At 27.5% G+C, this 22,141-nt stretch overlaps 5 protein-coding genes across 7 annotated transcripts; 3 read left to right on the forward strand and 2 right to left on the reverse strand.

The window, feature by feature from the left end:
• Nucleotides 1-1,627: 1,627 nt before the first annotated feature.
• On the reverse strand, nt 1,628-4,069 carry LOC122513889 (beta-1,4-mannosyltransferase egh). The gene is made up of 3 exons (XM_043630406.1): nt 3,869-4,069; nt 2,447-3,255; nt 1,628-2,376 (listed from the first exon to the last, which is right to left on the reverse strand). Exons 2-3 carry the CDS (start codon nt 3,248-3,250, stop codon nt 1,801-1,803), a joined length of 1,380 nt encoding a protein of 459 aa, XP_043486341.1. The 5' UTR covers nt 3,251-3,255; nt 3,869-4,069; the 3' UTR covers nt 1,628-1,800.
• A 957-nt stretch (nt 4,070-5,026) lies between these two features.
• On the forward strand, nt 5,027-9,739 carry LOC122513888 (inositol polyphosphate 5-phosphatase OCRL). The gene is made up of 17 exons (XM_043630405.1): nt 5,027-5,169; nt 5,425-5,605; nt 5,873-6,007; nt 6,086-6,204; nt 6,289-6,431; nt 6,508-6,681; nt 6,748-6,910; nt 6,984-7,162; nt 7,255-7,476; nt 7,598-7,733; nt 7,813-8,089; nt 8,172-8,309; nt 8,423-8,520; nt 8,644-8,821; nt 8,913-9,040; nt 9,140-9,251; nt 9,361-9,739. Exons 1-17 carry the CDS (start codon nt 5,104-5,106, stop codon nt 9,519-9,521), a joined length of 2,610 nt encoding a protein of 869 aa, XP_043486340.1. The 5' UTR covers nt 5,027-5,103; the 3' UTR covers nt 9,522-9,739.
• An 889-nt stretch (nt 9,740-10,628) lies between these two features.
• LOC122513890 (importin subunit alpha) lies at nt 10,629-13,968 on the reverse strand. Of its 3 annotated transcripts, none has more exons than XM_043630409.1 (8): nt 13,836-13,968; nt 13,169-13,305; nt 12,739-13,055; nt 12,407-12,662; nt 11,837-11,975; nt 11,397-11,755; nt 10,961-11,293; nt 10,629-10,849 (listed from the first exon to the last, which is right to left on the reverse strand). In XM_043630409.1, exons 2-8 carry the CDS (start codon nt 13,253-13,255, stop codon nt 10,751-10,753), a joined length of 1,590 nt encoding a protein of 529 aa, XP_043486344.1. In that variant the 5' UTR covers nt 13,256-13,305; nt 13,836-13,968; the 3' UTR covers nt 10,629-10,750. The 3 variants fall into 3 exon arrangements, with proteins under 3 accessions (XP_043486344.1, XP_043486342.1, XP_043486343.1); XM_043630407.1 differs by having other exon boundaries at nt 13,169-13,317; XM_043630408.1 differs by lacking the exon at nt 13,836-13,968 and adding an exon at nt 13,592-13,696 and having other exon boundaries at nt 13,169-13,317.
• Nucleotides 13,969-15,567: 1,599 nt separating this feature from the next.
• On the forward strand, nt 15,568-19,391 carry LOC122513943 (protein PFC0760c-like). The gene is made up of 4 exons (XM_043630480.1): nt 15,568-15,582; nt 15,831-15,905; nt 16,812-18,814; nt 19,097-19,391. Exons 1-4 carry the CDS (start codon nt 15,568-15,570, stop codon nt 19,389-19,391), a joined length of 2,388 nt encoding a protein of 795 aa, XP_043486415.1.
• A 605-nt stretch (nt 19,392-19,996) lies between these two features.
• On the forward strand, nt 19,997-21,962 carry LOC122513894 (60S ribosomal protein L13a). Its single transcript, XM_043630415.1, has 6 exons — nt 19,997-20,097; nt 20,608-20,738; nt 20,894-21,003; nt 21,212-21,357; nt 21,604-21,726; nt 21,841-21,962. The coding sequence occupies exons 1-6, from the start codon at nt 20,077-20,079 to the stop codon at nt 21,922-21,924; spliced, it is 615 nt and encodes a 204-aa protein (XP_043486350.1). The 5' UTR covers nt 19,997-20,076; the 3' UTR covers nt 21,925-21,962.
• The last annotated feature ends 179 nt before the right edge of the window (nt 21,963-22,141 follow it).

Raw genomic sequence — 22,141 nt, forward strand, 5'->3', positions numbered from 1 at the left:
ACGGTCAGTAACATGTCAATTTTATTTTTCTTTCTTTTAAATTTTATGACTAGATAATTTAAGTCTTTTTGAATAATCTTATCTACTACTTACATTACTTAACTAAATATTGAGATTTATATTTTTTAATATATCATTATACGAAGCAATAAAGCACAGACCTAAGAGGTACACAAATTTAAAATAACAATCTTTTAAAAAGAATATATATATATATTTTAGTTTTCAATATTTTATAAATCTAGAATATTTTGTTAAGATTAAAATTAATACTTTTTTGCAACATAAATTTATTTTTACCATCACTTTTTTTACTTGTCGCATGACAACGAAAAAATAATACAATACGCATTCTTCGATATTCTATCGAGTAAAACTATTTTTATATATAGCATGAAAACAGTATAGAATTATATACGTGGAGAAAAATAAAAAAATTAACTTCCCTTTAGTTTTACAACGAAAGAGTCATATTAAATTTTTTCATCGTATGTTTGTTTTTATTGTAGATAAATATGCTTTCAAAAATATCAAGTCTTTATAAATTAGCCTCGTTTGATCATTTAATTGCAATTAGACTGTAGAAAATTGAAAATAAATATTAATAATGTCTCAAAACTGAAAATTTGGAAACGATAAACCTTCGCGTAAATGTTGTTGAAAAATTATTTCAACGATTCAAAATATGCATTGAAAATATTTATCTACATTAAATTATAATAAATGTTATATAAGTAGTTCTATTTTTAAAAATTTTGAATGTTTTTTTATCTCGTCAATTAATAAAATAATTGAAATATTTTATAAGTAATATTATGTAAAGATTTAATTAATCTAATATAATAATAGAATTAAATTAATAACATTATATCATCGTACACACATAAAGATGTTTATATCATAGAGTCAGAGATGCCTAAATAGACTTACAATTAGCTTATAAGAATAATAAGTGTTTACTTGAATTGTTACGCTTGCTATTGCAAATACGTTGACCTCATTGCAATGCGTAATGTATGTTATTTTAATAGCGCTTAGCTTTTATATATTTTGTTCATTTACAAAATATGTATAATTAGATTAATAAAGCTAATAAAGTAGTAGAAATGAAGATTAATCCCATTAGACATCTCTATCACAGATAATATTAATATATTTTTGATTATATATATATAAGTACGCAATTATTTTAAATTAATTTACAAATAATAATAATAAAAAAAAGGAACAAAAAATATTTATATGTGTATATAATTGTAATGCATTGCAAGTGCTCGTTTTTTAAATAACATTAAATTTCCTTAAATTGAATATCATGCAATAACATTATAAGTTATTTGTTCGTATTTATTAATTTACAGATTGTAGAGATAAATGTATGCTATAAAAAGAGCATCTATAATGTTGATTTAAGCTTTATTCATATTGCCATTTAATAATGCTTTGAAAAATGGATATGTAATATAAGAATTATTTGATCAATATTATAGAAAACATTTATTAAACTAATAATACTAAAATTTCTTTAATAATAAATAAATAATACCTTATATTAATATACAATATAATAGAATTGAATACATTTTTTGGTTTCCTGGTAAGACTTTTTAAATACTTATTTAAGTAATTAAATATTTTAAATTTCACAAATTGTTCATTAATCAATATTTTAAACCTATCTATTTATCTATCTATCTATCATAATGATATTTCTTCATGACAATGATATTGCTATTTTCATAGACTTACTTACAGGTACTGATTATATGCACATATGATACGTTGCTGAACATACGGTACTTATACAAGTACTACAGGCAGTTTGTACTCTTTGTTAACAACATAAAATTTATGTTTATTACCAAATATGCCCCATATAACTGCAACATTCTCGATAATTAAATTAAAAGGAATAGTTGATAGCGCACCACATATACAAAATAAAAAACGAACAACGCCAAAACGATATAAGGAAAATGATTTGACTACTCCGAATACGTACATATAAATATTAACTGCTCCTATAAAAGCGCACAAGAAATCTATAAATGGAGAACAACTAATAGGACATAGCCCTGCTAAAACTATATTAGAAGTAGATAAGGGCATAGTTATCCACGAATAACACGATATACCTAATAGCAATTTTTTTTTCAACGGAATTGCTTTGGAATGCACTACTAATAATATACCTTGTAGCCACCTTTTTCTTTGTTGTACAAAATCCCATAAAGTAAACGGCGACTTTTCCCACATTTCTCCGTCTACAAAATTAAACGTGTAACCTTGAGAAAATGCCTTCATCGCAAAGAAACAATCCTCCGCCACAGATCCGTCTAAACCGTTGTTGAACGAAACTTCTCTTTCCGCTGCCATCTAAAACATAGACAAATGTTGTTCAAACAAACCCGATTTAGTAATTTAAAAAATATCATCTACTAATTACCTGCGTGACAACATAAGAACCTTTCATACTAAATAATGGTTTATGAAACATTGTAAATTGTAATCTTAATTTTCCCATATCGTCTGCTACTCTAAAGCTATCAGCCAATGTTGTTATCCAATTAACAACATCTTCATTAGCATACGTGATTAGGCCTTGGCCAAATTGATGCTTTCCGTCCAATACAAAATTTAATATCCCACGAACCGAATTTTCCGTCATTAATGTCTCTTCATCCAAATGTACAATCCAATCATGATCGGCTAATTCGTTAACCGAATTTTCAAGGCAGTATTGTAATGCGCGCGCTTTAAACAAAGCACCACTACTTGTGCGATAATTAGCAGGTACAACAATTTCTCTAATTCTACGATGAGGTACCAACCCTATTGGTTTATCGCTTACTACTTCTATTTGGAAGTTTTCAAGGCCCGCTTCTATACATTTATTTAAATTTCTATTTACATTAGTCTTAACTAATTGCGGATAATCACCACGCGTTACTATTCTGATACAAATAAATGGAGCCAATAAGGGTGAACCTTTTAAAACGACTTTATCCGGAAACGCGTTATAAATTGTCAATCCAACAAAATTAAATAGAACTTGAGGAAGCGAAAGAAAAGTTACGCTTCTTAATAGATACAATATTAGAGCACCAACGAATCCATATCTGACCCAGGGATCTAATTGTTCTGTTTTATTGGTATTCCATTGCAGTCCTCCGGAGACAAATTCAAATATTAGAATAACAACTATTAGCAAGCAACAATGTAAAATATGTTTCATAATACTGCTCAACATTATGCCTGTAAAATAAAAGTCAAATATTTTATTATTTATAAATGTAACTAATCATTTTAAAATAATAAATTCTTTGAATTATAGATATATATACTGTTTGCTAATACATTTGGATGTTAAGATTAAATAGTCAGAAAAAAGAAATAAAATTCATATATATATATATATATGTATATATATGTGTGTGTGCATGTATATGTCATTGTTAAGGTTAATTAGTTTAATTTACCTAGAATGACATTGAAAGTAGAAAAAGTATATATATATATATATATATATAAATGCCAGCACTAATAATTCTAAAATGTACAACTATTATCTTATCTTGAAATAAGAATAATTGGCTGAGATTATCACTGAAAGAATTCCATGAAATCTTATCATTTTTCTACCTCTTTTATCGTAAATCTTCAAAGTAATTATATATCTAAAAGTTCACAAAATAAATTGAATACAATTAAAATGAATAATTAAAAAATGTTGCAAAATTTAACGATAATAAAATATTAACGATAAAATAATCAAATAAAATAAGAAAATAGTAAACATTGTATAAAGTCAGATTAAAACTGTAATCAACCTAACCTACAAATAAACATACATATAAATATATTGTACCTTCTATTTACGTCGAACTTTTAATTGGAAATACGTTCAGAAATGTTAGTTTAGCCCATTGCCTGTTAAAAAGGCAATAAGTAAATAAAATATCAATTTTACGAAGCTATTAGCAAGATAGTCGTCATTTTTCCAATGTTGCACTTATTTTTCAGTCTTACCACACACATCATTTACTAAACGTATTCACTATACTATCCCCCTTCTCAGTTAACTAAAGCTCATTTCTATGTAACGATAATTGTTACCATTCGATTTAGTGATAGGTTGAAGTGAATCACACCATGAAAATAATATTTTACGATAGTTTTGTATTATTCTTCTTGTAAATAAGACAATTATTTTTCTCTCTCTCTCTCTCTCTCGCTACTATATTTTTACATTACAGTGACAATCGTACCATTCTTAATCCTTTTGCTTGTTTAAGTTCTCTGACGTTTCATACTAATCTATAGTATAGAACTTTCATAGATTTAGATAATAGATTTTTGACACTAGTATTTAATGATAACCAGTTGTAACTCTATGTCAAAGAGTCTGTTGTAATTGAACATTTTTATTTAAATATGTAAAATATTTACTTTTTATTTTTAATACATTGTTTAAGAATTTAATCATGATTCTAATAACGAATATATGATTGTTTTTAAATATATATTAAGTGATCAATCAGGTAATATAAATTATATGACAAGTTATATATTTTTTTATTAAGCATCTTGATTCTTAGTAATTCTATCTCTATCTCTCTTTCTCTCATACTATTACTTTCTTTGTCTATATATGTATAATATATAAATTTTATACACGTATACACACACACATATAAACTCACACATGTTTTGTCTTAAGTAATTATTACATTTATGTATAATTATGATTGATAAGAAATATTTTTTAAATTAAGAAATGTATATATATATACACATAGTTTTTTCATTTCATAATCTTTCAATGTCACAGAAACGCATATGACTTGTTATTTTTCTTTTAATCTTATAATCAAATTATAGTTAGTTACATACTTGTTCTTTGACCGTTAATGTTCTCCGATATTCTTTTAAGAAAGAAATTGAATATATTAATCATAATATATATATATATATATATATTTTCTTTTTTCAGGATTTACTATTGAAATAACAATAGTAAAATAAATCTAATTTTGCATCTGCATTTAAAGAAATAATATATCGAGTATTATACAATCATTAATTAAATTAATAATAAATACCATGGCTTCGTCAGAACAATTGGCAATTATTCAATCGAAATTTATTTCTGGTGAAACGGTAGTAATCGTATCCTTTGTTATAAAATAATAGTAAATTTTTGTTGAAGTAAATGTTATCAACATGTTTGTTACCATACCGCAAAGAAAATTTCAATTACAGTCCAGAATATTTGTTGCGATGGTTGCCGTTACAAATGTTTGATGCTGCGTTTTCAATGAAAATCACTGCGTTATAGATATTTAACACTGGTAACAAATGTGTTAATGAAAATAATAATTATTATATGCACGTATACAAAAAATACCTTAACTATAATTAAAGGCGATGGAAGCATCTTTGATGCAAGGATGGGCTAAGGCAACACGTGTGATAGCTTTGGTTAGCAAAGGAGTAACATACGCATTGGTAGTATTTCTTATATCTAGAACACCTCCACAGGTATACAGTGATTTAACTATCGAAAGAGTACTACCTATCGATCAGGATTTTAAATGCGATATTGGTAATTATAAATACAATTAATCTTTTTCCTTTTCCTTTCTTGTACAATGCAAGTGATACACTTTACATTAAAGAAAACATTGTTTTACTATATCGAGAGTATATTTATACTTTTCGAATTCATTCATAATCGACATATTATTTGTCGACAAAATATTTTTATTATTTGTAATTCGTATAACGGAATGTATCTTTCTCATTGTATGAGGATTCGCTAAATTTTATATTCATTGAGATACAGGTAATAAATATCTACTGTATTATTTAGATACTGGTGGAAAACAACAAGAAGGTTTATATGTATATTTAAATATAGCGTTCAGGAAACTTCGTTTGATATTTGAAATGAAACGTGGTACATCAACGAGTTCGTTAGTTTCTGAAATATTTCGTGCTATAGAAGGTAATATATTATTTCTATTATGGAATTAAAATAGTTTCTGATATTATTCAAAGTATTTAATATACTTTTTTTTTTTAGTTTACCAAAAATCCAAAATTTCACCAGCGGAATATTTATGGATTAAAAAATTAACAGGATATATGAGTAATTTAGATAGTACTAGTAGTAATGAAACTCAAAATGTCGTGGTTGATCCTGTAAGAATTTAAAAGTAATTCTAATTGTTATTAATTTATTTATCATTTATTTGAAAGTTAATTGAGAATTTCATTATCTTACAGCTCGTAGAATTAGAAAGTCCTGATTTAGTTGTATCCAGACAAACAATAGCATCTGGAAAATCACCAGTTGCTGCACGAGAATCTGTGGTGCGTTACCAAATGGCATGTAAAGAAGATGATTATACGTATAGCAAGACTTTTCGGTTTGTTACCTTTTCTTCTACAGATATTTAAATTTGTTATATTTACAATATGTAAATCATTATATTTGTGTTACAGTATATTTGTAGGAACATGGAATGTGAATGGACAACCACCAAATGGAATCAAATTAGAGGAGTGGTTAAGTAATGATGAAGAACCTCCTGATGTATACGCTATTGGATTTCAAGAATTAGATTTAAGTAAAGAAGCATTTTTATTTAACGATACACCACGAGGAGAAGAATGGAGGTAAATATTAGTTATTACAACATAAAAGTTATTTTTATATAATAAATTTCATAATATTTCTTACAGGATAGTTGTAACAAAATCTCTTCATCCTAAAGGTACTTATTGTTCGGTTGCTGCTGTAAGATTAGTTGGCATGATGTTGCTTGTATTTGCTAAAGAAGTACACATGCCGCATATACACAATGTTTGTACTGATACAGTGGGTACAGGAATAATGGGTAAACTGGTACATCTTTTTTTATTTATTCTAATATTAATAATCATCTATTTAAATAGTTTATCTTACATTATTATTAAAGGGAAACAAAGGTGGTGTAGCAGTAAGTTGTTCAATTCATAATACATCCATTTGTTTCGTTAATGCGCATTTAGCAGCTCATTGTGAAGAATACGAACGACGTAATCAAGATTACGCAGATATATGTGCAAGGCTCTCTTTTTATAAATACGTCCCACCTAAAAGCTTCAAAGAACACGAGTAAGTAAATATATGTGTATGATCATTCGATATAATTTATTTTACAAGATATATTATTTCACATTTGTTTTTTTATTTTGTTATTTTCGCAGTCAAATTTATTGGTTGGGAGATCTGAATTATCGGATAACAGAAATGGATGCAACAATAGCCAAACATTACATTCTTATTGGATATTATGCACCGATGTTAGCATTAGATCAATTAGGTGAACAAAGACGACTAGGTCGTGTATTCCAAGAATTTCAAGAAGCTGAGATTAAGTTCAAACCGACATATAAATATGATCCTGGTACTGACAATTGGGATTCCAGGTTTGTTTAATTAAAATAACATTTTCTTTTACATATAAGATTATTAAATTATTTGCTTATATACAACATATGACAGTAAATTAAATGTATTATATTTTTCATACATTTAATTAATAAACAGTGAAAAGGGTAGAGCGCCAGCTTGGTGCGATAGAATTTTATGGAAGGGTGAAGCTATTACGTCAATAGATTATAGAAGTCATCCTGAATTAAAATTATCTGATCATAAACCAGTCAGCGCTGTTTTTGATTCGCAAGTAAGATATCTGAAAGTAATTATATATTATTTGAATGTAACTTTATTTACTGATTTAACTTCGATTATTTGTAATATAGATTAGAATTATTGATGTGGTCAAATATCGTAAGACTCATGAAGAAGTTATGAAGAAATTAGATAAACTAGAAAATGAATTTTTACCCCAAGTAATGGTCGATACTACTGAAGTAATCTTTGATACATTAAAATTTCTCGAGCCTAGTAGTAAGGATCTCATAATAGCTAATACAGGACAAGTACCAGTTCAGTTTGAATTTATTAAAAAATTAGATGATACCAGTTATTGTAAAGATTGGTTACATATAGAACCCTATACGGGCTTTATAAAACCAGGTGATCATTTTTTATTTGATATATAAAATAATTTCTTTTTTTTTTTTTACTTATTTCATATTGCATTGTATATGTTTTATAGGTGAAAAGTGTGATATTAAATTAGAAATATATGTCGATAAAAAGTCAGCGTGCAAATTAAATTCTGGAGAGGACAAATTATACGATATATTAGTTTTACATCTCGAAGGAGGCAAAGATATTTTTATAACAGTTACAGGTACACATATATCTAATAGTTTTTAATAATATAAATTAAAGATCATATATCAATATTTATAACAATTTATCAAGAAATATTTTCTTTTTGTAACGATATATTATTATTATAAGGTACTTATGAGAGAAGTTGTTTTGGGTCATCAATGGAAGCATTAGTTCACATTCCGATACCAATTGCAGAAGTTACAGCTGGTCGATTGGCAGAATTAGTAAGTCTACTTTATATTAATTTGATAAGAAATAAAAGAAAAAAAACATAAATAGTGAAATGAAATTATAAATTATATGAAATTATGTTATTTATAATTTTTAATAATAAATATTTATTTTAGGAAAATAATAAAAATTTATCCCTAGAACCATATGCGATACCAAAAGAAATATTTCAATTAGTTGACATATTATATCGTCATGGTATAAAAACTCCTGGTCTTTTCGAAACCCCTGGTCTTCATAGTGAAATTATTGCCATAAGAGATTGGTTGGATAACGGCAGCCAAGAATCTATGCGTATCCTTTAAAATAAGTCTGAGTATTTATTTATTTATTTATAAGAAAGATGTCAAATGAAGTATTTCTTAACACGTTAAATGAAATGAAGCTGGTAGCGTACATTCTGTAGCAGAAGCATTACTTTTGCTATTGGAATCAACGGCAGAACCTCTGATACCGTATAATCTGCATAGCGTTTGTTTAACAGCAGCTACGAGTTATTTACAATGCAAACAAGTAATAGGAAAAGCTTATAAATATATATATTTTATATTATGTGTAAATAATTTTGTAATTTCTGTTTGTTTTTAATTGTCAATTTATTTTTCATTGCAGATTGTCATGCAGCTTTCCGAAACTAGAAGAAGCGTGTTTTTATATATTATTTTTTTCTTACAAGAACTTCTGAACCATACTCCGGATAATGAATTGGATGCTAAAACTCTTGGTAAGTTAAGATATATATTTACAATAAGAATATTGTTTTTATTTGTCATAAATTGAAATGTAATGATAAATAAAAAAGAAATAAAAATGACGAATCTTTTATTTTACAGCAACTTTGTTCGGATCAATCTTTTTACGAGATCCACCAAGAAGCAGGGAAGACAGAATGCAAAGAAGTCGGGCGACGCAAGCAACATTTGATAGGAAAAAAGCTGCATTTGTTTATCATTTTATGGTGAATGATCAAAGCGACATCGTTCTTAGCCGATAGTATAAAAATCTTTTATTTCATTTTACCTAAAGTGTATATACGTTAAAATATGCTTAGTAAGAATTATCATCGCTATACTACGTTTGCCTATTATTATTAATATTTTATATACATTTGTATAGGATAAATTATGTATAGAATTAAGGACGGATAGATGATATAGAAGAAATAACCAGAAAGTATTATTTTTTACTTGACAATATTAAGTATTTTAGCAATATTATATGAAGTACTCATTATTAGACTTCTATTCTTTTCGTAAAGTCTTTGTGAGTATTATTTTATTTCACGATAGCATAATTCACTTTCCACGTGCTTACAAGATTAGTAAACACGTTAAATAAATATTAGTTTTTTAGTGCATACCTATACATAGATATTAAAGTATGTACTCGATTATCTAGTCACTATAATTTATAATAAACTTTACATAAATATATATATATACATATATATAAACGTATTTTTTGTTTATTTCTATGTTCAATTTTATATTATTTATATGTAATACAATTATGTACAATTAATATTTTAATCCTTTCGTTATTAGCAATCAATATACGAGTCATTTATTGAAATTGATTAATGAAAGAATTAAATCTTCTTAAAGAAATGTGTAAAAGGTTGTAAGGACGACCACAAGTATGTTAACCAATCAAGTATATATAAGTTTTATTACAAAATACATAAAAAAAAACAAATTTATATCACTAATAAGATTTAATATAATTGATAGACATATGTCTTTGCGCGTCACAATATGAAATGAAAATAAATTCGACAGAAACTCTTTACATGCACGATTTGAAATAATTAATATTATGAACAAAGCTTAATCATAAATTCTCTTGTGTGTAACGCTTAATTAATATTTGTCTTTTTCTTTCTCAAATCATCATCCAAAAAATATCATCGGAGAATTTATAGAGAGCAAATTTTGTGTGTATATATTACTTTGTCTCTTTTCGAATTAAAGAAATTTTCTCAACTTAACATAATTACGAGATATATAATAAAATATTATCATCATAAGAAAAAAGAAGAACATTCGTCGAAATAATTTTCGCTGTTTAAGAATATAAAATAAAACACAAAGTATACAAAATATTCGAGATTAACGCGAAGAAGAAATTGCTAATATTATTTTTTTTTTTGCCCCATTACTATGAATTATTTACAAATGGGTTTATAACTCACTGGGAACTGTAGTATAAGAATGATAAAACATTTTAAAAATTAAAAGCTTCTTGCGGTTGAATATCAGGAGCTATGAACTGTAATTCCGTACCTTCTGACGTTTTCTGATCTATTGCGTTGAACTCTTGGTCCTAATTTTATTATTAAATGACAGTTATTAATTTTAGATGTTTATGAAGCTAATTATAAATACAAATTTTATTAAATTAATATAATATATGCTCGTATATTTGTATACTTACGCAATCTGAGAAGTAAGTATCAATGATTGCTATGGCTCTTTGGTATATTTGTTCATTTTCATTTTGTTGCAAATTTTCAATTTTATCAAGGCCACCGATTTCTTCGATCATAAGAGTAACACTTTCAATTTCACCCATTTTTGCAGACGCTTCTAAAATATTAGATAAGCCATCAAGAACAACAAGTACAGTTTTCCAATCTTTGGAATCGAGTAAATTGCAGAATGGAGGTAATACGCCAGCTTGTATCAAATAAGCTATATGTTTAACGGAACATCCTGAAGTTAAATTAGTTATAGCCCATGCTGCTTCTTTTTGTGATTTATAATCACCCTGTAAATATATTAATATTTCATTATAAATTTCTTCATTTCTTTTTCAAAATGATTTAAAAATGTAACATTTTTTGGTTATAAAGATTATCTATCAACTTTACCCCTCCGAGAACTTGACACAATGGTCGTATAACATTAGCATTTATAACGTGCTGAATTTGTTGTACGGTTCCAGCAGTAATATTACTAATAGTCCAAGCAGCTTCCTTAACGATATTTATACGATTGTGTTGTAATAATAGCGCAAGATGATTAAGTCCTCCCGCAGAAATGATTGCATCCGTTTGAACATCGTTTCCAGTAACTATGTTTCCAACTGCACGTAGTGCTGGCGTAAGCACTGTTACTTCAGTAGACGAAAGTAATTCTACTAATTTTGGAGTAATACCAGAATCAACTACTGCTTGTATTTTCTCGTTGGGTCCATCGGTAAGATATGACAATGCCCAACAAGCATCAGCTATAATATTTTTGTATAAAATATAAATATTGATTAACATATTCTGTAACACATCATGTAACGGAATGATGTTTGTTATACCTAAAATATCCTTATCGGTATTGCTAAGCAATCGATTGAGAACTGGCAGAGCTGTTTTTACAACTTCAAATGGTGGCGGTGGGTTTTTATTTCGGCACAAGTTCGACAAAGTCCAGACTATATTACGAGCGAATGTTATCTATGTTTGTTAAATATAATAAAATCTAATTAATCAAATCTATGAATTTTTATAACAACATATTACTAATAGAATTTCAATTATTCATTATGGTACGGGACTGATGTTATAGGAAATTAACAAAGACATCGAACATATAATACATAACAATAAGTACCACCGGTGGTACACGTAGTCATATTTACTTAATGCGCTAAACATCAAATGGCTTGGCACGGAACGTGTTAAAATATTGTCCCACCAGAAATATAATCAAAATTCTAATGTACTTTGTATTACAATGTATAATTTATTTACATTGTAACAAAATATTTCGATATATATATATATATATATATATATATATACACTCTATACATTCATAAATATTATATAAAATATTTACAAATGTATTATTAAGGTCATTCGTATAAAAAATATATCATACGTACATTGGTGTCTGGTTTTATTAAACTTAATAGAACTGGCAATAAACCATTGGCAAGAACAAGATCACGAGTCACTGGTCCATCTCCAGCAATATTTCCTAATGCCCATACAGCTTGTTCAGCGACATTAGATGAGTTGGATTTAAGTAAATTTATTAATTTTGGAATAGCACCATTTTTGACAACAACGTATGTCTGCTCGGATGTGCCTGAGGCTACGTTAGTTAAAGCCCATGATGCTTCGAATTGAAGTGCGGGGCTACAGAAATATAAATAAATAAATTTTACATACAACACACCAAATTGTAAATAATTAGAAAAAGTAATTGTCGTACTTATGATGATAATCCAAAAATCCAATACACCGTGGTACTATTCCTAAATTTATCATAGAGTCTATCGGTGGATTTTTTTCACGACTCAACATCTTCCTACAAGCTTGTACTGCTTGTAGTTGGATAGTTTCATCGGAGGAAAGCATATTGGCTACGATATCTTCAATTGACGAAGAGGCAGATTTTACATTGTTTTCGATAAATATCGATGTTTCCTCATCTTCCACGATATTTAAATTACGTCTTTTGAATAACTGATTTTCTTTTTTTGCTTTGCGTAATTCAACTGAAATTTCACTTCTCCTTCTACGTGCTTCCTAAAATTGCAAATTGTAAATAAATAATGTAAACCTATTCTATTATAACATATATTTATTATATTAGTAATATGTATTTTATTGTATAAAAATGAAAAAAAGCATTAACTCACTTCATGTTTACTATTGAATTTGAAATTAGCAATTCTAGAATTGCGTTCAATTTCCTGAGCAGGTATAGCTGTATTATTGGCAGGCATATTATTGATAATAGTCCAATTAAGATTGGAAATACGCCTTTTTACAAATTCTATAAATAATTCTAAAATATCAAATAAAAATAATAATACTGTAACCACAGAACAATATACGTTAAATCATTTATTTTCTTATGTTAAATGTATTTATTAAAAAGCAAATTATTCTTGCTCATGATATCATTGAGTAAAAAAACGTATACAACAAAAGACAATTATTACTTATCATAATTTAAAATAAAATCTGATCAATACTAAAAAAAACCGTTACAAAAAGACTATACTATTTATGTGAGATAGAAATGAATAATAAATAATAATTATTATGTATATATTTACAAGAATACGTATCCATCATATTGTTGTGTTTATTTGAAAGAAACAATTGAAAGCGTTATGGTATGACAGTTATTACATATTTTTTTTTGCTCATAACCGTTTCTTATTTACACGTATAATTCATACATATATATATATATATATATATATATATATATATGTTTTTTACTATTACATTACATTTAATAGAAAATCATGTGGAAATAATGATAAAATGAAGAAATCAATTGACAACAATACTTACTTTAAATTAATTTGTAAATAAGAGATGCGAGGAAAATCGTATAACTGAATTTGAAATAACGAAAGTACTCATTAAATGTTCGCGACCCGCGCGATGACAATACAATGGTCGTAAGACCGGTTGCGTATTTCTTCAAGACCTGTTGCTGTTACCAAATAGAAAAAAATTAAAATATCTTTAACCAATTAGATCTTCTACTCGTAAGATTTATAACAATGTACAAGAATGCTATTAGCTGATAGAATACGCGCAATTTTATGATTGGACCAAAACTGACTTTGCGTTTAAATTTTCATTTTCTATTGGTCAATAGCAATACATTAAAATGTAGATAAATAGTATTTAAGGTTATCATCAATTTTTTGGGTTAAAAATATAACTTTTTGTAATATTTGAAATAAATTATATCCAATATATATATATATATATATATAAATAAATGCAATTAATGTTGTTTATATTAGGGATATATAGGAATGCATTTTAAAGTAATACGTTTAAATAGAAAGTGGATGAGCTATGAACGATGCTTATAAGCTGTATGACAAAAGTTACTAGAAAAATGGTGGGAGAAACGAATTGAAACGAATCAAAATTGAAACGAATTTAATAATTAAGTTTTAAAATAAAAAAAAATAAAAACAAAAAACAAATACAATCTTAACTATATATTCAATTTAATTTTTATGAATAAAATATTATCGAGAAAAAATATTTTGTCAGCTATAGTGCGCATGCGCAAATCTGAGCGCGTTCAAATGCGATAATTTAAAATAATTTATTCCAGTAGTTATCTTAGCGTAACAAATTATCTACATGTATTTATATAAAGCAGTTAATTATGATATAATCAATTTCACACGATTAGTAATAGATTAACATTCTATTTTCCCGATGTTAAATATTCTATTAATATAGAAGACAATAAAATTTTTTTTTTTCTTTTTTCTTTTTGGAAAGGTATAGAAAATTTGTTTCTTACAAAATATAATATATTTTGATGTAATCTTTATAATAAATAATAATAATAATTATTATTCCAATATTCTTCGAGAAGTTCTACGATTATAAATTTTTAATATAGTAATTTAGATTTAAAAAAAGTAAACCCAAAATATGTAATCATTAATTAACCGTATTTCAAATTAACTATAACGAAAGTTTTGAATAGAAATGTACAAAGTATTGATAGAATTTTATTGCAACATATTAAATAAGGATAAATGTAAAAAAAAAAAAAAAAGAAAGGATAATCCGAAACGTGAAATTGTTGTGTATGAATGGCCCACTTTCTTCTTAAATTCTATAGATGATCTTGTTGTTTTGTTTCTTCTTGATCTCACATTCTTAGTAATCGCGGACGATCTTATCCGACATATGTATGTATATCGAAAACTGGATGCTGGACAGATTCTGTATGTGGCTGTAGCTTTCTTCTTCGCACTTTCGACGCGTGGGGATAACTGGAACTTTTAAGTCAAGTCAAGTGCATCCCGGCAAAGCAAAGTAGTATACTGTGTCATTTCAAAGTGCGTTAGTTCTCTTGTAGAGATTCTCTGAAGAATTCGATTACTTACAATTAATCAGAATATCCTCGCATAAGTTTCGCATAACGAGACAAAAAAAAAAAGAAAAAAAAAAGAAAAAGAAATAGAAAGGAAAAGGTTTCTCTTAAAAACGTACAATTATTGTAAAAGTGATAGCTAAATTTTCATGTATTAAATTGGAAGAAATGCAATACCGTATAGTAAGTATATTTCTGCTATTAATTTTATTAAATTAATATAAAAAAAAAAAGAAAAAAAAATAGAAAAACAATTTGTCTATGAGTGTAAAGAGTTTAATTATAGAATAATTGAATATAATTATTAAAATAAATGCAAAAAATTAATTTAAACTTAAAAGTAATACAATTAAAATGAATAAAATGAATTATTAAAGAATAAAATTTTTAAAATTAACAAAAAAATAAATATTCGATCAATTTGATTTCAGCTAGCCGTTACCATTTGGTCGAGCATTATTGGAAATTTGGAGTTTTGTACCGCGGATGACTTAGCTAACAAATACGTAAGTACAATTGAAATAATTTTCAAAGGATATGAAAAAAACATTTCTTCCTTTTTACCATCATATTTTCAAGAACGTACACACATACACGTGTATATTTAAAATTAAATTATTTTTATGAAGTCTTCTCTAATCGTCTAAAAAAAAACAAAAAAGAAAAGAAAAGAAAGGAAAATGAGAGAACAAAAGAGGAACAAATGAAAGACTTGCGAAAATAATGGGAAGAGAGAGCACGCGAAAAAGTAGTTATTATGATTTGAACGTTCCGGTACATTAAGGAAGTAATGATTTCTTATGCACATTTTACTTTTACACGAGCCAACCAAATTTATACAACTCTCACTGGTTTTTCTTTCAAATGAGTCAGAAAAATCCGACGCATCATTTCCCGCACACTAACGCAGTCCTTTTTTTTCACTTGTGCATCCAACGGTATAGGAGAAAGGAAGACCATCCTGGTACCGTAATTGCACCTTTCTCTCATTGCGACTCTGCCTGATGCGCTAATTTCAAACTGCTCTACTGTAGAGGTATTCCACTTAAACAGGTTTCGCGATGAATCGTGTCGATTCTTGTGACACGATTCTACAAACTTTCTTCCTTCAATCGCATTACACAAACGTGTGACATGTGATACGATTCGAAGACATTTATTTTTCAAGTGAAACTGTTTTGCAATTAATTAGTTCGTTCGTTCGTTCGTTCGTTCGTTCATTTATTATTATTTATTTTATTTATTTTATTTATTTCTTACTCAGCCCCTTTTGGGTTTGGAGGCTTTTCATTACATTCTTCCTTTTTTACAATAACATAAAATAATATTTGTTTTAGCTATAAACTTACGCTTACATAATAATATTAAACAATTTTCTTTCGATCGTATCATTTTTTGTTTTTTTTTTTCAGTCTGGACATTTGACAGAAGTTAAAACGTTAGACCCGCATAAACAAATTTTACATCCATCACTTTCCAGAAGATTATACTTCGAGAATGATACTTTATACCAAAGTACTACCGAAATAATAACGTTTAAACAAGATCAATTATCAGATCGATCTTCTTCATCTTTCGATAATGTTAACTTTAATCATACAACATCGAAAGATAATGAAACAAACGATACAAATATAAAGAATCTTGCTTTTCGTATTCCTATTAATGAAAACCATCATCAATCAGTTCCATTATCAAACACTAATTACGAAATGACTGTAATTAATAATAAAGAAAGTAAAATCACGAATGGAACAAATGAAAGGATTGAATCAAACGACGAGGATGAATTATTTGAATCGGAGACAAACGATAATCTTCCAACTGCGTCATCATTTTCGTCAACGTCTTATGGAAAATTTTCTGGTCCAATTATTGTACCAGATTTTCCGCAATTAATGATGTCGGAAAATTTGTCGAATGATAAGAAAAAAAAAAGTCCAGAATTGGAAGACACGATTGGATCAACTTTGGTTTTGAATCCACTTCGAGTTGGCGTAGCTCTCGTTAACGATGAAGAAAATACTTTCATCGATGACGATGATAGCGAAAATAATCGATCGGTCAAGTGTGTTGTTTCTACTAGCACTGTGCAAACCGAAGTTAATACACTAGACGAAGAAAATACAACGAGTAACGACGAATCTAATAAATCGTGTTCGAATATAAACAACAATTATCAACAATTTTCTAAACAATCGGAATACCAAAAGTTTCATGGGAATTCGACGAATCAAAATAAAGCAGAAGATACAGTGGAAATTCAAAAATCGATCGAAATTTATCACAACGCACCAATTCAAGAAATTCATTACCCGGTTGAATTTTCATTACCGTTGTCTCCCAACGTTGAAAATATATTTCAGAAAGGTAAAATAAATGAACCGATTAATTACGAAAACGTACAGAAAGAATTTCGTATAAGTGGATTGCAAGATGTTCGATCAGGAAATTCCAACGTTTACGTTGATCACTTTGACGATAATATCGAAGAAAATCATTCGCGATCTCGTCAAACGAATAATTTATTAATCAATAATGCGGATGGTGTTCAAAGGAATATCAATTTACCATACATTTCAATGGGATTGTATTTGTCTAGCGATAAACGAGTTGATGCAAGTTCCATTCCATCGCAACAGAATAATAATAATAATAATAATAATAATAACAACAAACTTAACAATATTGGTATACCAATTTTTGTATTACCAGGACAATCCCAAGATTCTAGCACAAATTACGAACAATACTCGACGGATGTTGGAAATATTTTTAGCTTTGGAAATAAACATCAGACACCTAATAACCTGAAATCGGATAAAAATGGCGGTCATCGTTATATAGAAAATCAGTACGAAGAAAAATCGGATCCTTCTCAAAATCAATATCATCTTTTCCAAAGGATTCTTCAAAATAATCCTTTTATTGAGACCAGATACGTTGTACCGGTATCTTCGCCTTATTCCATAATAGCAAAGAAATCTGTCGAGAAACCTGCATACAGCACGCATACCGCTGAATTAGAAAATCTCGATAATAAAGTATTTTATTCGATAGAAAAGTTAACGGACAAACAAACAACTTCGACTGAACAACTTGGACAAATACATCCACAAATTTCTAACGACAAACAGACGTTAGAAAAACAAACTCGTTTATCTGATCCTTATACGTTTTATATCGAAAAAACAGGAGAAAAGAAAGTACCTCACGTAATTCATAGATTAATTATGCAACCATATCCGGTTAATATTAAATTACCATATATTTCTAGCGACAAAATTATTCCGGATTATTCGGAAAAGAAAGTAATTAAACATAATAATAAACCGTATATTATCGAAGCGGGAAAACATTCGGAAAATGTTAAAGTATATTCCGAAGATATCGATAAACTTGTTTTACCGCAATCGCAAGTACATCGATCGTTACACAAATTTTACACCGAAGTTACATCCATTCCGTTTCATAGAAATTATATTAATTCTTCTTCCTCTTCTTCTTCATCGATTCACGAAAACTCGCGCAAAAAGCCGAACTTTTATTTTGAAGACAATATTACCGGATATAATAATAATAATAATAATAATAATAATAACAATAATAAAAATGTTCATTTTAATTACTTGGAACAATCCTCGAATTCCGTTCCCTCGAAAGAAATGATTTCAAACGGAAATTTAAGATCTCACAGAAGACGTGCCAGAATTTTTGATAATAAAGATAGGACACCGAAAAACAAATACATCGATTCGCGTCAAATTTCATCGAGTTCTTTAAGAATGCAGTTAAAGTCCTCGCCATTGTTCCTCCTTGAAACGCAACAATCAATCGTACCGGGAATTATGAGAAATGCGAGACAATCGGAAGGATATCCTTTAGGAGACATTGGTAATTTCAGACAATCAAAAGTCGAATATGGTTTCAAACCACCGATGATTCCTTCGATTCAATACGATGAACAAACAGCATCCAAAATTGATAATTAAATTTTTTTTGTATACATTGTTAATAAAATCCTCGACAATTATTGAGTTTATATGTTGTTATTATCCTTCGATTTTATTTCCTTTTTTTTTATATTACTCTAAGAATATTATAATAATTTATTGTTTTGGAAAAATGATCAAAACTCACGCATGTTCATCTATTTTCCCTCTCCTATATTATTTAATAATAATAGACTGTTAATTTCTTTTTTATAATTAAATCATTTAAATAATTTATTTAAATTTGTAATCGTGTCTACTTGTGTGTGACATTATTAAGATGTAATACGCGCATGTACTTCCTGTTATCCAAATTCAACAAATGTTATAATAATATAAAAACAATTTATAACTAAAATATTTATATAACAATTTATTACTAAAATATATGATATATTTGTTCTTTTCTGTATATTTTACTTAAAAACCCAATTAAATAAACAATTTATTTATTAATAAATAAAGTACATACCTTTACTCTTTGAAAGTCAAGACAGAAATGACGTAGTCGCTGAAAAGTTCCTAGTTTAAGAACTAGGAACCTGTGTGGCGGCGCTACAGTCGAGTAGCAGCCATGTTGCTTTCTTCTAATTGGTTGGCAACACTTAAAATGTTCCTATAGGTTGACTTCCTTTACCTTTATATAGTAAAATGCCTGATCAGTCTTTTCCGGATAGACATCGCAATGACTGGTTTCAGTGAAAAGGTTTGTGGATAAAGTTTTGTATATATTAACGTTATAACAAATTATTCTTAGACTTATTCCTTCACCTTGTTAAAAATGTATTATAAAAAAACAATATTATCCATCGAAAATATTATTTTGTCTAACATATTGTACCAAACCAAAGATGGACAGTTAGGTTCTATTAGTAAGTCGCGCACGTTGTTCTTTGTAAATTGTTGTTTTCTTAAGATTTATTATTTATTCTTTTCATATACTAGATAAATAATTATTAACAATAATATTAACATATTTTACGTTAAATTTGTTCCATAATAAAATTGTTTAAGTGTTTTTATTCTTAATGTTTCATCGAATAATTGGTGCGTTTACGTTGTTACACACGTGGATTATGTCGATATCGGTTTTTTGTTTTATTATTATTATAATTGTTTATACATATCTTGTGGTCAAATCCTTTGTATAATATCAATTATGAATGAAAAAAAACTATAATAATTTGACTAATGCTTTTTTTTGGTATATTTTTAGCCAATATTGATAGATGGCCGCGGCCATCTACTCGGCCGTTTAGCAGCTATCATCGCCAAAACGATCTTGCAAGGAAATAAAGTTATTGTTGTTCGTAGCGAACAACTTAACATTTCTGGAAATTTTTTCAAGTTCGTATAATATATTACTATATTATTATTATTATTATTATTATTATTATCATTATTATCATTATAATTATCTAGAAAGATAAGTTACCTGTGTTATAAGATGAACACAAAAGAAATATACAAAATAATCTCAATACTAATCTTCTTGATTGCAGAAATAAATTGAAGTTTATGTCGTTCTTGCGTAAAAGATGTAATATTAATCCTGCGCGTGGTCCATTCCATTTCCGTGCACCAAGTAAAATTCTTTGGAAGACAGTACGAGGTATATTCATTCAATAATATTTTCTTTTAAGAGAACATTTGTTTTATATTTATTTATTAATACTAATCAATGATTACTTATACCTACATTATTTGATATGTAATGAAACCACTATATCTTATGAGATTATTCAAAATTTGGATACATGTTCAATGATTTTTGTTTTGTTAACATTTATTAATAATATGAAATATTAATTTGATTGCAGGTATGATCCCACATAAGACGCAAAGAGGTAAGGATGCTCTAAGAAGGTTAAAAGTTTATGAAGGTTGTCCACCTCCTTATGATCGCAGGAAATGTGTCGTTGTACCAGGTGCTATGAGAGTAATGTGCTTAAAACCTGGTAGAAAGGTAATTTTTTATTTAAATATTTTCAAGTTCTAGTCAGATTATTGTATATACTTCTTTTTTCTTGATTATTCTTTAACATTATTTTATAACAAACAATGATGGTATGGTAATTTGCGCCTGAATGCAGTACATTTTACTGGATTTGATGATATATTTAGCTGAGTTTTATAACATTATGAAATATTTCATTTGTATTAATATAAATGGAACAAAATAATAAAACATTGCAAATATTTTGTATTTCAGTATTGTCACGTTGGAAGATTATCCCACGAAGTTGGTTGGAAGTACAAATCTGTGGTTCGCACTTTAGAGAACAAACGGCGCGTCAGATCTATCCTCGAAGTCCAGAAGAGAAACAAACTCAAAGTGAGTATTTTTCCAATTATAATACATTATTATTATTATTTAAGAAGTTCTATACATGCATATATAATTTTGTATTATTCAAATATACCTTTAAAATGAATTTTTTCATTACAGAAACTTACAAAACAGGCTGAAGCATCTGTTTCCAGAATTGCTGCACCTTATACAGAAATCATTAATAACTTTGGTTACAATTGATTTATAATTACAATAAAAAAATAAAACTTATAAACGTAGACTTGCGAAAACATTTTATTCTTTCTTATCACCTTATAAATTTTCAAAATTATTCAATAATGTAAATTCTTATGGCGTCATTCAGATAGCAAAGGTACAGAATTTAGACCAACTTTAAAAACATTTTTTTAAGGCTGATATTTGGCTATTTTATTATTTACTATTATTATTATTCAAA

The sequence above is a fragment of the Polistes fuscatus genome, unplaced genomic scaffold, assembly GCF_010416935.1.
Source record: "Polistes fuscatus isolate 324 unplaced genomic scaffold, CU_Pfus_HIC Scaffold13, whole genome shotgun sequence".
In the NCBI taxonomy this organism is placed as follows: Eukaryota; Metazoa; Arthropoda; class Insecta; order Hymenoptera; family Vespidae; genus Polistes; species Polistes fuscatus.

Coding starts and splice junctions, on each gene's coding strand:
- LOC122513889 (XM_043630406.1), bottom strand. CDS start 3,250: ATGTTGAGCAGTATTATGAAACATATTTTACATTGTTGCTTGCTAATA. Junction 2,377..2,446: donor GTTCTTATGTTGTCACGCAG/GTAATTAGTAGA, acceptor TCTATGTTTTAG/ATGGCAGCGGAAAGAGAAGT.
- LOC122513888 (XM_043630405.1), top strand. CDS start 5,104: ATGGCTTCGTCAGAACAATTGGCAATTATTCAATCGAAATTTATTTCT. Junction 6,911..6,983: donor CAGGAATAATGGGTAAACTG/GTACATCTTTTT, acceptor TTATTATTAAAG/GGAAACAAAGGTGGTGTAGC. Junction 7,477..7,597: donor ACTGACAATTGGGATTCCAG/GTTTGTTTAATT, acceptor ATTAATAAACAG/TGAAAAGGGTAGAGCGCCAG.
- LOC122513890 (XM_043630409.1), bottom strand. CDS start 13,255: ATGCCTGCCAATAATACAGCTATACCTGCTCAGGAAATTGAACGCAAT. Junction 13,056..13,168: donor AATTCAATAGTAAACATGAA/GTGAGTTAATGC, acceptor TTGCAATTTTAG/GAAGCACGTAGAAGGAGAAG. Junction 11,756..11,836: donor TACCGATAAGGATATTTTAG/GTATAACAAACA, acceptor AAAATATTATAG/CTGATGCTTGTTGGGCATTG.
- LOC122513943 (XM_043630480.1), top strand. Junction 15,906..16,811: donor ATGACTTAGCTAACAAATAC/GTAAGTACAATT, acceptor TTTTTTTTTCAG/TCTGGACATTTGACAGAAGT. Junction 18,815..19,096: donor AAACTTGTTTTACCGCAATC/GCAAGTACATCG, acceptor AAGATCTCACAG/AAGACGTGCCAGAATTTTTG.
- LOC122513894 (XM_043630415.1), top strand. CDS start 20,077: ATGACTGGTTTCAGTGAAAAG. Junction 20,098..20,607: donor TGACTGGTTTCAGTGAAAAG/GTTTGTGGATAA, acceptor GTATATTTTTAG/CCAATATTGATAGATGGCCG. Junction 21,358..21,603: donor GCTTAAAACCTGGTAGAAAG/GTAATTTTTTAT, acceptor TTTGTATTTCAG/TATTGTCACGTTGGAAGATT.